Source organism: Lates calcarifer, linkage group LG6, assembly GCF_001640805.2.
Source record: "Lates calcarifer isolate ASB-BC8 linkage group LG6, TLL_Latcal_v3, whole genome shotgun sequence".
In the NCBI taxonomy this organism is placed as follows: Eukaryota; Metazoa; Chordata; class Actinopteri; family Centropomidae; genus Lates; species Lates calcarifer.
Genome location: NC_066838.1, coordinates 14,802,741 through 14,815,420, shown reverse-complemented (window position 1 = coordinate 14,815,420; position 12,680 = coordinate 14,802,741). Strand labels below are relative to the sequence as shown.

Here is a 12,680-nt window from a genome sequence, read left to right as displayed (position 1 = left end):
CTCTGCATGTGTTTTAACTTTCAAACGAACACAGTGAAATCTGGCCGGTCGCTGGCTCCTCCGTCACAGCCAAAGAGTCCGGCATCATTCAAGTACAGTTGTCTTTTATGCTTCTCTTTTAAAAGTCGTTTGCTACATAAGCTGTTGATCTTTCCTCACTCCCTCTGAGTTCTGTCCCTCCACTCTTGTAATACTTGTAGAGCCCCTAGTGAGCAACTGCTCTATCACACCCTGTTTCCTGGATTTGACTTCTATCACTTCAATATCAGTTATCACAAAGTGTCTCTAATCTGTCCTCAGAGGCTTACGCAGTGAAGCATTTTGAAAGATCTGGCTGTAAGCCACAGTAGGGTGGTGTAAGAAACTCCTCAGATTGCCTGTCTTTTACATAATATAAGTCTCAAGCTTCTCTCCCCTGCCCTTAGAAATTACTGGTGGTGAATTCCTGCAACTTATTACAGTAAAATGCTCTTGATGAATAGTGTTAATAATTGTGTTTTTAATTGTATTTACAGTATGTTTATACATGTGTCATATGCCGGAGCAGAGCTTTCAAACACAACTAACAAATCATATTTAAGAATGATGTTAACTTCTCTCCAGTCTTACAAAGAAATCACTTTCTCAAGTTTTCAAACGAAAGAAATTAGTGAATTTAATTAGTTTTCCAAGTCAAATGCCAACTTATCTGTTTAACTGAGTTTTGGTGTCATAAAACAGTAAGATCCATGTGTGTGGAATTTAAGTGATCATTAACCCTCTAGCACATTTAGACATCTGTGCTCAAACATTTCCTCATTCACACACACACACAAACACATGCTTGTGTCATGTGCTTGCAGCTTACACACACTCATATATATAAAAACACACACACACGCACATTTGTGCTGGGTCTCCAGTTGGCGTTCGGAAACCTGACACTGAAAGAAGTGGTCCAGTAATTTTGCTATAGTGGACAGCACACACACACATACACACATTCTCACATATGTGCACACACATGTTCCCACTTGGCTCCGTCCGTTTTTATCTGCATGCGGGTTCTGCCGCACTTTCCTGGTCACTCATCTGACTGACTGTTGACCAATACCCTATTTTTAAAAGACGATGAAATCCCAGATCCAATTCAGCAACATTATTCAGGATTTTCATCTGTTTGACCTGTTTTTAATTTATTTACAGATTAATGATCAAGACTAACAGTTGGGACTCACCATTGGCAGTAACATTTTCATTTTTCATATGAAAGAAATTGACTCTCAATCATGACAAATGAGACGAGGTTTGGGGATCGAAGAGAAGGATTCAAGGTGACATACAAAGTAGCTACACAAGAAGTTAATGATTGGGAAACAGGAAACAATCAGGACATAGTCAAAGGCCTGGAGGTGGAAAGGCGAAGATGAAACGGGACGAGGTAACACACCCCGGAAGCCCCTGAACTGTTGTAACAGTATTAAGTATTACTCACAGGTAAGTGGTGAGAGGGCTGAGGTTAGCTGGCACGGACGATAGTCCCAACTCTGAGCAGTCCGCCATGATGAATATCCCATCTTCCTCGCACTGGCACGGAGACGGGCACAGCGACCCCGCCGGCCCCTGCCTGCCTTGGATCCGTCCGTACCCCCACACTCCGGGGGCGGACCCCCAAGTTCCTCCAGCAGCGCAGAGAAGCAGAAGCACGGGCAGCATGTCTGACTGACCACCTGTCTGCATCTACACCTGTGGGGTTTCCTGTCTTGTTACACTTTTTTTTTTTTGTTTGTTTTTTTTTTTTGTCCTGATGTCTTGGCAGCCCTGATAAGATGAGGAAATTTTAAAGTTTCTCAATGCTCCTCTGCTGTCTCTCTCCCAAAGCCCCTTACTGCCTTTTTCTCCTGTGCTTGTCCACACTGTAAATCTGTCCCTGTCACAAGCTCTACCTCTTCATCTCTCTCCTCTATCTGCCGGTCACCACTTCATTCCCAGGGGTTGACTTTGTTGCAGCTTCTTTCCTCTCTTCCCTGTCTTCCCTCTCACTCTGCCCTCGTCTTTCTCCCCCCAAACACAGTCACTCTGTCTCCCTCCCTCACTCTCTCTCTCCTTGTATATATCTCTCCCACTCTCTGTCTCTCTCTCCTTTACCTATTGTAGAAGGACCGCATGAGTTGTGAATGAGCCACCCTCATTGGTCCACAATTTAGGGATGGGCTGGAGCATCTCCGGAAAGTAGGAGGGGCCCGCGATTCTCAAACTCTTCCCTCTCTTTTCTCCCTCTCTTCCTTTCCCCCTATTTTACTCTACCCTAGAAGCTCTTTGTGAAGAGAACGACTGAGTGTTTAGTTTGAGGAAGGAGAGCAAGAGTGGGGGGTGGCAATACAGTACAGTGGTGTGAAACAAGATTTCTCCTTGTAGGACCTTATGAATGGAACTGAGAGAAAATGAGACAGTGTTTACAGCTGAAAGAGAGAGGAGGGGAAAAAGCAAGCTCTGGAGGACAAGAATGAAGGCAGCAGAGTGTGTGTGTGTGTGTTTGGCTGTGTGAGAGAGATGCAGAGAGGGTCAGAGTGTGTGACTGGGAGTGACTTTGGAGGAAATTGGAATTCTGACACTTCAGCACCCCTCAGTCCCCAGAAAGAGCAGAATCCAGTGTCTTGTAAGTCACACCTTCTCAGGTTTCTGCTGCTGGAATGTCGCAATCGTTGCGCACACACACAGAAATGCACACATGCATGCATGGACACCCATAGAAAATAACAGATTATGAGTGACTGGCGCAAAGGAGTTTGCATATCCATTTCGCATACACACACCCGAGTCTATAGAGAGAGAAGTGTGGATTTGTGAAGAAGTGTCAGCTGCCTTGGGCTAAAGCCTATCTGTATTTCACAGTCTGTGCTCTGTGTTTTTCCACAGAATCTTGAAAATAATCTCATTCGACTGCCTTTTCTCTTATTTCAGCACATAAATCTCGCTTGCGTAGACTTAATATTAGAAATTAAAACTTGAGCTTTTTCTGATCCAGTAAGGGGCCCATAAACAGCAGGGCTCCAGCAAGATGCATACAACTCCGCTTCATATGTTACACAACTAAGCTTTACATGCTGTGCACCTGTAAGTGCAGGATGTTGCATAAGAGCCTAATGATCTATTCTATAATTATAACAAATCAAAGAAAGAAAAACTGGTTTGCCATTCAAACCAGGCGTTTCTCCCAGCAGCAAGTACTAACCAGTGAGAAGCTGCAGTAGGGAGGGGAGATAATGAACTTTTTCCAATGAGAGAGAACATTACAATAAAACACTGTACCAACTGAGAAACTTAGCGGAAATACTAGATGGGGTTAGTATTAAATCACACCTCGTAACTCCAGTTTTGCTGACTTTCATGTTTTACAGGAGGGATTACATGGTCTTCCATGAGTTGATAAAATGTGACAAGCACTTGGGCTCATAAAATCTTTTCAAACCCCACTGGATTAACTCAAAAATGCATGATCAATGTGGACAACAAGGCAGTTTCCTTACTTCCTGGAAATCTGAAGCTTGAGGAACAGAGGATTTCATGCGACAGCAGCAGTATGTTATATGCACGCAAACGCGCACACGCAAAGCTGGGAACAAAGATGCACCATGTAAATTTATGATGCGCAAATTCCCCAAACAGGCCATGAAAAATGTGTAGCTGTGTAGAAACTGGGCCTAGAATGGGTGCAAGTCGTGCATTTTTGAAGCATAAAACCACAGATAAATGTCTTTGCACCCAGTTTGAGTTTGTCTGCCCCTCTAGCCGGTCTGTCGGTCACTCCGTCTCTCTCCTTCTCTGTCTTTCTTTCTCCACCGTTCTCTGTAGGCTGAATAGTTTCTCATTAATTAATTAACATTCCTATGCCACTGTGTTTTCTGAGGGGCCTTTGTTATGGCCCCACAAAAACTCTTTCAGAGCTTTTCTTCACATAGTCTCTCTCTCTCTCTCTCTCTCTCTCTCTCTCTCTCTCTCTCCCCTCTCTCTCCCTCGCTCTCTCTCTTTTCTTCCTCTTTGTAGTGGTATGTCTGTTGTTGCTTCCTCTGTCTATTGTAGATTTCAAAATGTTGTGTGAATTGTTTTCAAGTGATATTTTATGTTTTTTTTTTCTCTACTCAGTACTTAAATGAATGTAGGCAGATGTATGGACTGTTCGCAGAAACACCTTGCATGATCTTACAGTACACCCACATACAGCACAAATTCATTCCCATGGGCAAACATGCACATATACAAAAACATGCATATGCTCTTCATACACCTGCAAACTCTTCCACTCCCTGGGCTCTCCACCTCTCCCCCTCTTGTGTGCAGAGCTCTGTCATCTTTTTAAATGCTCTTTAATTGTCTGGCCCCGGGGGAGCCCTAAAACACACATACTGTAAAAACCTGCATGTCTGGTCTCCTGCCCATCTCTGTCTCTTTCTGTCTGTCTCCCTCTCTCTTCCTCTCATTTTGCTATCCTCCTGCCTTTCAATGACAAATACGCACACAACCACGCACGACGCTCCTAACTGATAGCAAAGTAAGCTACATATCTGTTTTTGTTGCACCTGTTCTGACAGCAGTTGTGATGGATGTGGAGGGTTAAATGTGCATCATTGTAATCCAATCGGGAGACGGAGAAGCAAAAAAATTAAGTAGTTGGTTGAAAACATACATAGACTGATGCTAGTAGGGTAAGCCCATTTATGTCTGTGGTCAGCTTATTTAGCGGTTAAGTAGCAGCTCTACTGAGAAGTAGGGTCTCGCTGAATTGAATATTGAGTTTCTTCTTCTCGCCCATGACAGAAACAGTAACTGATTGATTGAAATTTTTGTATGTACTTTGGTCAAACAGTCAGACTATTTTGTACTAAACTAATAGCATTGGAGGAGTATTTCTCTACATTGGAGCAGAACTGCTACTGATCTCATTGCATCAGCTGCTAAAGGAGCTATTTGTAAATTTTGCTGTCACTACTTACCCTATGTTAGCATTAACTCTTGTTTACTCACCAGTCTAGAAGAAATGTTGGAAGTTCAGCATCCAACTTCATTGCTTTACTGTCCAAGTGCTGTCTTCAGCAGTGGAAAGGAGCATCAATGGTTTACTTCCAGTTCTATCACTTCTTTTCTACCACTGAAGTTAGCATGCTAACCAGCTGGTGACAGCTGGCTCATCTCATCACTTTCTGATAGTGACGCACTATAACGTTCAGATTGCCATGAAGAAGTAGCACTGCTCAGAGGGGGTACTGTAACCTCTTTTATTGCAAACACAACAATGGCTGAAACTCTCAGAAAGAAACCACATTATGTGCAAGAGAAATCAGCATGATTCTGACTGCACACAGAAAAACAGCATTTACAATTTTGTCTGATACTGTGTGCAATTGGACAAATTCTTTTTTAAAAAAATGCTCATACTGAACATACCATGCACCTTCAGGGTCTTATTTGGTGAGTTTGATACCTTTCGGTGACGTGATATCATATTTACTGTGCAACCTGTACCATGCTATATGTAGTAGTTAACACTAGTTTGAGCTGTCAAAGATGCAGCATGATACTGTGCTGATGTTGTGGTTTTGTCTGGTGACACTCACTTGGAATATGTATTATGAAAACATGCTCTGTAACTCTGTATCTGACTAGGAAGATCATGTATTATGTCATTTATTTAGTTGTCAGTACATGCTGTACCTGGTGTCTTGGAATCACTCGCTTTTCACTAAACTAAATTGCTTCATCCAGTTGTGCCAAGGGCAACACACACCAGCAGCCTCTTGTCACTGTCCTATTTCCCAGCATGGGTGCACATCAGTTCTTAAGAGAGAACTCTGACTGGCACATCCCAGCTGCTGGACCTTGGTACTGCTTCTAGCTCTATGACGCAGCTAGTGTGTGATAAATTGAATGACATGCCGCAGATGACATGAGACTCCGCTACGTGGCCAATGTGTGTTGCACCCTAGTAATTAATAAGCTCTGTGTGTTAATAATGTACAATTCATACATTCCAGATAGTGGCTTAAATCAAATTCTGCTCCAAGGTCCAAAAAGGCTTGCTGTATTAGCCCAGTGTTGAATGAATGGCTCAAACACACACGCAGTTGTTTTCAAGTGTTCAGACATTTGTACATGCCACTGAAAAAGTATGCGTGCTCTCATATTCTTTCTCTCTCTCCTCCTTTCTCACTCTCTCACTCACACACACGCTATCACACAGTCTGCATCAGATCAAAGCCAGTGCTCTCTCCCCTCTCCTCCCCCCATCCTCCCCCTCTCTCCGCTGTGCTCTCTGGGCTGTAAACACTATCCAAGCAACGGCAGCCTTGAAGACACAAAGACAAGTAGCTACCTGACACCTGACACTAACTTGAGAGCACTCACCGTGGTCTACCTGGGAATAACACACACACACACACACACACACACACACACACACACACAAGGCTACCTGAGCTCCTTGCAGCAAGAAGAGTCCATTCAGGGAGAGAACAGAGAAAGTAGCCGTGCAATCAACCCCCTCAACACACACACACTCCATCCCACCTCACGTCTTCATCCACCAGCACCCCCCCCCACCACACACACACACACACACACACACACCTACCCCTCCCATTAACCCCCAAAACTTCTTTCTAACCCTTCCCCCAGCACATCCAACACCTACCCAGCACCTCTCTAATCTAAGCTTCATACCAAAAGTCGACATTAGTGTGTGTGCATAATTTCGCACACCTGCGTGTGCATGTCAATAGACACATGTGCTCACAAATGTGCCCATGTGTGCATTTGTGCATGCCTGGGCCGCGCAGGCAATTGAAGGCTAACTCAGGTATACACAACGGAAGCAAGTGAGACGCAGTGGGTCGCCAGTGGCGGCAACCTAGGTGTGTGCTCTGGCTTTTCATGTGAAACCACCTGAAAGCCAACAAAAGGTCCCTCTCCTTCACTCCATCCCTCCCCCTCCCCGTCGCTCTCTTCCTCTCTGCATCTCACAGTACAAAGGAAAGGAATGAATGAAAGAAAGAAAGAGCAGCAGAGGAAGGGGGATGAGGTAAGGGAATGAGGATGCAAGGGTGGGGCATTGGGGTTGTAGAGGAGGGGTGTGCTGGCGAGTGGGCAAAACAGGGGTGGTGGAGGTGTTTTTCCTGTGTGTGTTTGTCTGGAACAATAGTAAGCCTTGAGGGATGTGGTTAGTCATGGAGTTAAGAAAAGCACTCCATCACAGGTTGGAGAGATAAAGCTCCTCACCTCAGCTGGAGGGTCAGAGGTTTGTTTCACATGTTAGGAAATACGCATTTCAGCAACACTGTGCATCACAGCTCACAGTTACCTTATATAACCTTTAAAGTGATGACTGACAATAGCCATGATGTCACATTATATTCCAGTAGTATATACAACAGTACATCAAGCACACCATATTTGTACACAACATAAAACAGGCAGTGGTACAGAGTTGAGTAGTTGTACAGTTTTTTTTTGTTGTTGTTGTTTTTTTTGGCATAAAATCTACTAACTGTGACTCTTAATGTCTTCTGGTGGCATGTTTCACAGAGAATAATGAAAAGCACTTTATTTAGGATTTTACCATGTTCTCTGAATGAAAGTAATCTAAGTCATGTACTGACAGAGGGTCCGAGTCCTTTAGAGTTCTGTACACAAGACACTGAATACACACATGATGTCAGTATTATAAGAGGGTTAATTAGCAGAACTACTAGGAGCATAATCTGCAGACACAAAATAGTATAAGTATGTACACTTGAGAATCTGGGCAATAACCAACATACTTCAATAAAAAAAATGTCAATGTTTTTACTCTCATTGGTGCAATAACTAACAACAAACATAGGAGGGAGCCCCTCTCGTGCTGCACACTGTGGACTGTAGGCTACACAGGAGCAAGTAAAGAAAGCTAAGTGTTATAAGCACCGACAGAAAAAGAGACAGCGTAACTTAGTTCTCCCATCAGTGACGATTTAATCAGTAAGAAATATGGAATATACTCCTGAAAACACTGCTGATGAAAAATGAAAAGCTTTAATAGTGGATGGCCAAAAACATTCAATCTCTGTAACCACAAACTGCATAGTCAAGTTTTCTTGAATAACTTCTACGTAGACATACTATTGTTGGCTAAATAAAATATTTTAAAAATGCTTTTCATCTTTTCCACGGAGATATCTCTCATGTAGCACTTTACTGTCGTACCAGGACAAAGCTTTCTTGTGTTTTGATCTCCACTCTGCTTGTTTTCTCTGCTGTGACAGTTTGATATACGAGGGTTAATATGGTGAAATAGGCTGACTAAAGCAGACAGGTCTGCACCTGTACAATGCCAAAGAAAGAGACGCTCCACTCTGTTTGATGCTATTCTAAGCGACGCCACTGGCGCTGCAATCAGGAGATGTGTGTGTTTGAGTGATTTTGTGGGTGTGTGTGTGTGTGTGTGTGTTTGTATGCATCTCTGTTGCACCTGTACACTAAATTCTATCTATAAAAAAGTTTATTGACCTAGCAGTAAGGCAGTGATTGCTGTGGACTGCCTAATCATACCTTGCCTCTGTGTTTGTGTGTGTGTGTGTGTGTGTGTGTGAGAGAGAGAGAGAGAGAGAGAGAGAGAGAGTGAGTGTAATTCTGCAGTAGCATGTGTATGGGTGTGCATGCTCATGTGCACTTATGCATGCATCTGTGTGAGTGATGAATGTTTGTGCTGTCTTTGTAGTCAGACCCAGTTCTGCGTGATGGTATCAGCCGTGTGAGTGTGGAGGGAGACTGATGTGGAATGTTAACAGTGACTGAAAGTATTGGACTGCCTCCATAGAGTCTCATCCATGCAGAACCTAGATAGGACTGGCAGGAGACTCAACACAATAATAGTAAGAGATGAGGAGAAGAGCCTTATTATTGTAGGTTTCACACCAGCCTCAGAGAGTTCCAGTCGTCTGAAAAATACATGGCAGCAGCTGAAAGATTACAGCTATTAAAGCAGGAATTAAGCACCTGGGAAGTATGAGCCTTATCATCACTGAAAGCATGATTACAATAATCTTATTAAATCATACCATTATGTCGTGTGAGCTTCTCTCTATGGGAGCCAGCGCTGCATTTTGAATTAAGTGATGAAATGGTGCCATCTTCAGGCAAAAGACAGAACGGCATCAGTGGAGAGGGTCAGGAACTGAGCAACCAGCTGATGGCGACAACCTTCCTCTCTCACTGCAAGATCTGTAATACACTGAACTGTTAAAGCTCCCATGGTTCTCAGTTTTCAGGATCTTGGCATAAGCTGAGATCAGTGAGCAGTGTTTATGAGTGTTTGTAAATTAATATGCAGTCCAATTCACAAGAAACACAGTCAGATTGGACACTGATAGATATACTGTAACAGGACTCTGAAGTCCCGTGAGATAAACCTGCAGTGTCTGCCATCTTAAATGTTTACCCGTTGGTGTGGTTTTATGAATTTTATAAGTTCACTGGAAACATATACAGTTTATTCGATCATAGATAAAATATAAAAACATCTTCTCTCCTTTCTTTTCAAGCTTTTCTAACTGCAGTGTGTTAATTGAAAACAATCCAAGAAAAACTAGTGTTTTTTTTTTTAAGTTATGAAAATGAAAATCTCAAAAATCTTATAAACAGTGGAGATGTTTAATTTCAGTGATCAAGCCCTTCATTTTCTTATGGTCCAAGAAACATCCCATATCCTGTTATTAACTGTAATTATGTATGCATGATGAACATTTATGATTTCTGTGTGACTTAAAATGTTGTGCAGTATTGATTATTGAAGGCTCTGCTCATCGACACAGGTGTTGTCAGGATGGGTGGGGCTATGTCATGAATTATGTGTTTAATATATTTAATTAGAGTGATAAAGGTGTAATTTGTTTTTGTTCTGTTTTCCATACGACACACCTAACAGGTGTGTTGGAGGCTCCAAACAAGTTCAATCTGTCAACACCCACATCATTTTAAGAAGAGGTCATATCAACCAAAAATAAAACTAATCTTTGTGGGCTCACCAAAACATCACTATTTAATATGATCGTGAGACATACTGTGGGAAATTTTTGATCATGTTATACTTACAAAGGCAATCATCCATTTCAAATGATTTCACTACAGAATTTGAATGAAGTTCACAAGTAAAACAAGCACACTATTGACAGTGAACTCTACACAATTAACTGGGAACTACGAAGAGTTTCCTTCCTCTTAAACATTATTGTTAGATCACTGACTCAGTTACTACAGTTAGTCAGAACTTTTTATAGAACCCAATCACTAACTCATCGGTGCAAGTCATCAGCAGGTGATTTAGTTTTAGCTCACTGCAGTTTTATCAGTATCTGTGCTCAAGCTGGCAGATGAGTAACCAGACAATGCAGTGCAAAAATGCTAAATATAGTATATGTTTGAGACTATAACATTGTTCAATGAGGGAACACTGAAGAGTTTTTTTCAGTGCATATCTTGGTCCCAATTTTAAGGATCCTCATCAAAACTGTTTGTCTATGTTGAATACCGGTATAGAGTGCTTTCACTTCTAATATTGATAGAGTATTCTAAAATCCTGATTCAGGCAGGTTGTATTTATTACTGTAGACAAAACAAACTAGCTGAAGTTTACCACTATGACAGGAGTAGAAATACTTTTTGTAGAGCTTGTCTTTACTTTGAATCCACCACTTCAGTCAACTGTCTATTGAAAAACATCTAAAAAAAAGTCTACATCTTCTTCACAAAGAATGTGCTTTCTGTCTTGTTTTCCTTCACTCGGCGTCCCTCATATCTGTTATTTTCCTTTGGTCAGAATTCTCCTTCCTTTAGCTCTGAAAATGTCATTTTCTGCTGAGGAGCCAGTTTAATGTGCAGTGTGATCATTCTTTTCTTAGGAATACAACAAACTGTAGTCATTAGCATCATACGCAGAAGTTGATCACGCAGATGGAGAGCCCCTTTCAGCTTCCAGCCTATCAGATTGCAGCAGGTATATTGTGTAATTTTGACAGACAAGCTTGCAAGTATGCTTTGCAGTCTGTGCTTTAAAGGGGTATTCTTCAAAAAAAAAAAAAAAAACATTTCCCCTTCAGCATTAGGGAGTTTTCAATCCTCATTTCTAATCGTAAATCAAATCATTTTAAACTGCTCTGATTCGGTGTTGTAAAACAATAAAACATGAGAAAGTCCAAGGGGGCTTAATGTCTTTTACAAGCATTGCAATTAACCCTCTTTCTACTCAGTAATTCAGCTACTGCAGTTTCAGCACAAAAATTCAAACCACAGGAACTCACATTCCCATGAACACAGACTGCCCTGTCATTCACTCTGTTGACCACACTCGGCCTTTGAGGATTTCAGCAGAGGAGAAGTAATAAATATCCAGTTGTCACTTAGACAGTGACGTGGTATTCTGTGGAAAGAGGAAGCTTCTCCCCCGCCATAATATCGCAAGCTCTCTATAGAGCAGTCAGGCTTACCATAAAGTTCCATACACATGCTGACATAGGTATCCTGACTCCACTGGACACTCCTAAATGTGCAGAAATCACAGCACAAAAACCCCCAGCTGGATGTAGTTTACATGTGTAAATCAACTAAAACTGTTGACTGCATTGTTGTGATATGTCCCTTTTGGAATTTTTCCTTCCCTTTCTGATGACTGTTTCCCAAGATTTCATCTTTTTTAAATATTTTTTTCAATTGAGACATTATGCAACAGAGATGCAAACTTATGTAAGACACGGTCTGACAAAAGCATGAAGTAATTGCTTCTCTGCTTAACTTGAGAGACATGATAATCTCATTAAGTCCAAATTTTATATTCTGAGCATATTCAGCCACAGAGCTCTCTCAAAGTCCAATTGAGGGTCATTAGCACTTTTATTAATGAGCTTTTAAAGAAATTATCGTAACTTTAAGGTAGGAGTTCTTACAAGTGTTGACACTGTCTTGAAAGAGAAGCATAGTGAGAAAAAAAGTTGCTGTGGGATGAGTTTGGGTTGACGCCTTTTGCATAAAATAAGTTTTCATATTTGTATGTGTTACAGTATGTGCTTTTTAGCCATGTTAGCAGCATGGCTAAAAAGCCATTCATGTCTCCAAGGGGATGGATCCTTATGACTTTGTCAATCCCCTAATTTTTCAGGATGAAATATTTAGATAAAAATTGGATTATTTGCCATTAAATCTTGTTAGCTTGTCCATGCTAAGTTTGTTAGCATGCCATGAAAACGTTAGCATGCATGCATGTAGATGGTAAACATGGCAAATATCCACTGAACATCTGTATGTTCATCATCATTGTGAGGACATTAACATGCTGACATCCATATATCATTAAAATCACCTAAGTGCAGCTTCACAGAGACTCTTAATTTTTGTTTGTTTGTTTGTTTTTTGTTCTATACCAGTTTCAAGTACCAATATCAAGGCTACCCATGAGATCCTGGATTTATCACCTTTAACAAGATCAGCACCAAAATGTAATACTTCCTCGGCGCATGCCCCATCCCTCTGCCGAGTTTGGTGCAAATAAGTTCTACAGTTTTTTCTGCTGACGAATAAATAAACAAACAAAACAAGCCAACACGGATAACATGGGAAAACATAACCACCTTGGCAGAGGGAGGTAAAAATTATAAACATAATAGTAACTACAGTATGTC

The 12,680-nt window shown here is 41.6% G+C and overlaps 2 protein-coding genes across 2 annotated transcripts in view; one reads left to right on the top strand and one right to left on the bottom strand.

Moving 5' to 3' along the window:
- The window catches only part of LOC108877942 (leucine-rich repeat-containing G-protein coupled receptor 6), a 37,715-nt gene extending 34,849 nt beyond the window's left edge, over positions 1 to 2,866 (bottom strand). The window contains exon 1 of the mRNA XM_018668198.2: positions 1,475 to 2,866. Within this exon, the coding sequence (XP_018523714.1) occupies positions 1,475 to 1,719 (245 nt within the window). The 5' untranslated portion in view covers positions 1,720 to 2,866. The remainder of the gene's footprint in view (positions 1 to 1,474) is intronic.
- Positions 1 to 12,680, top strand: part of LOC108877937 (uncharacterized) — a 51,870-nt gene that overhangs the window by 28,916 nt on the left and 10,274 nt on the right. The gene's annotated exons all lie outside the window — the stretch shown is intronic.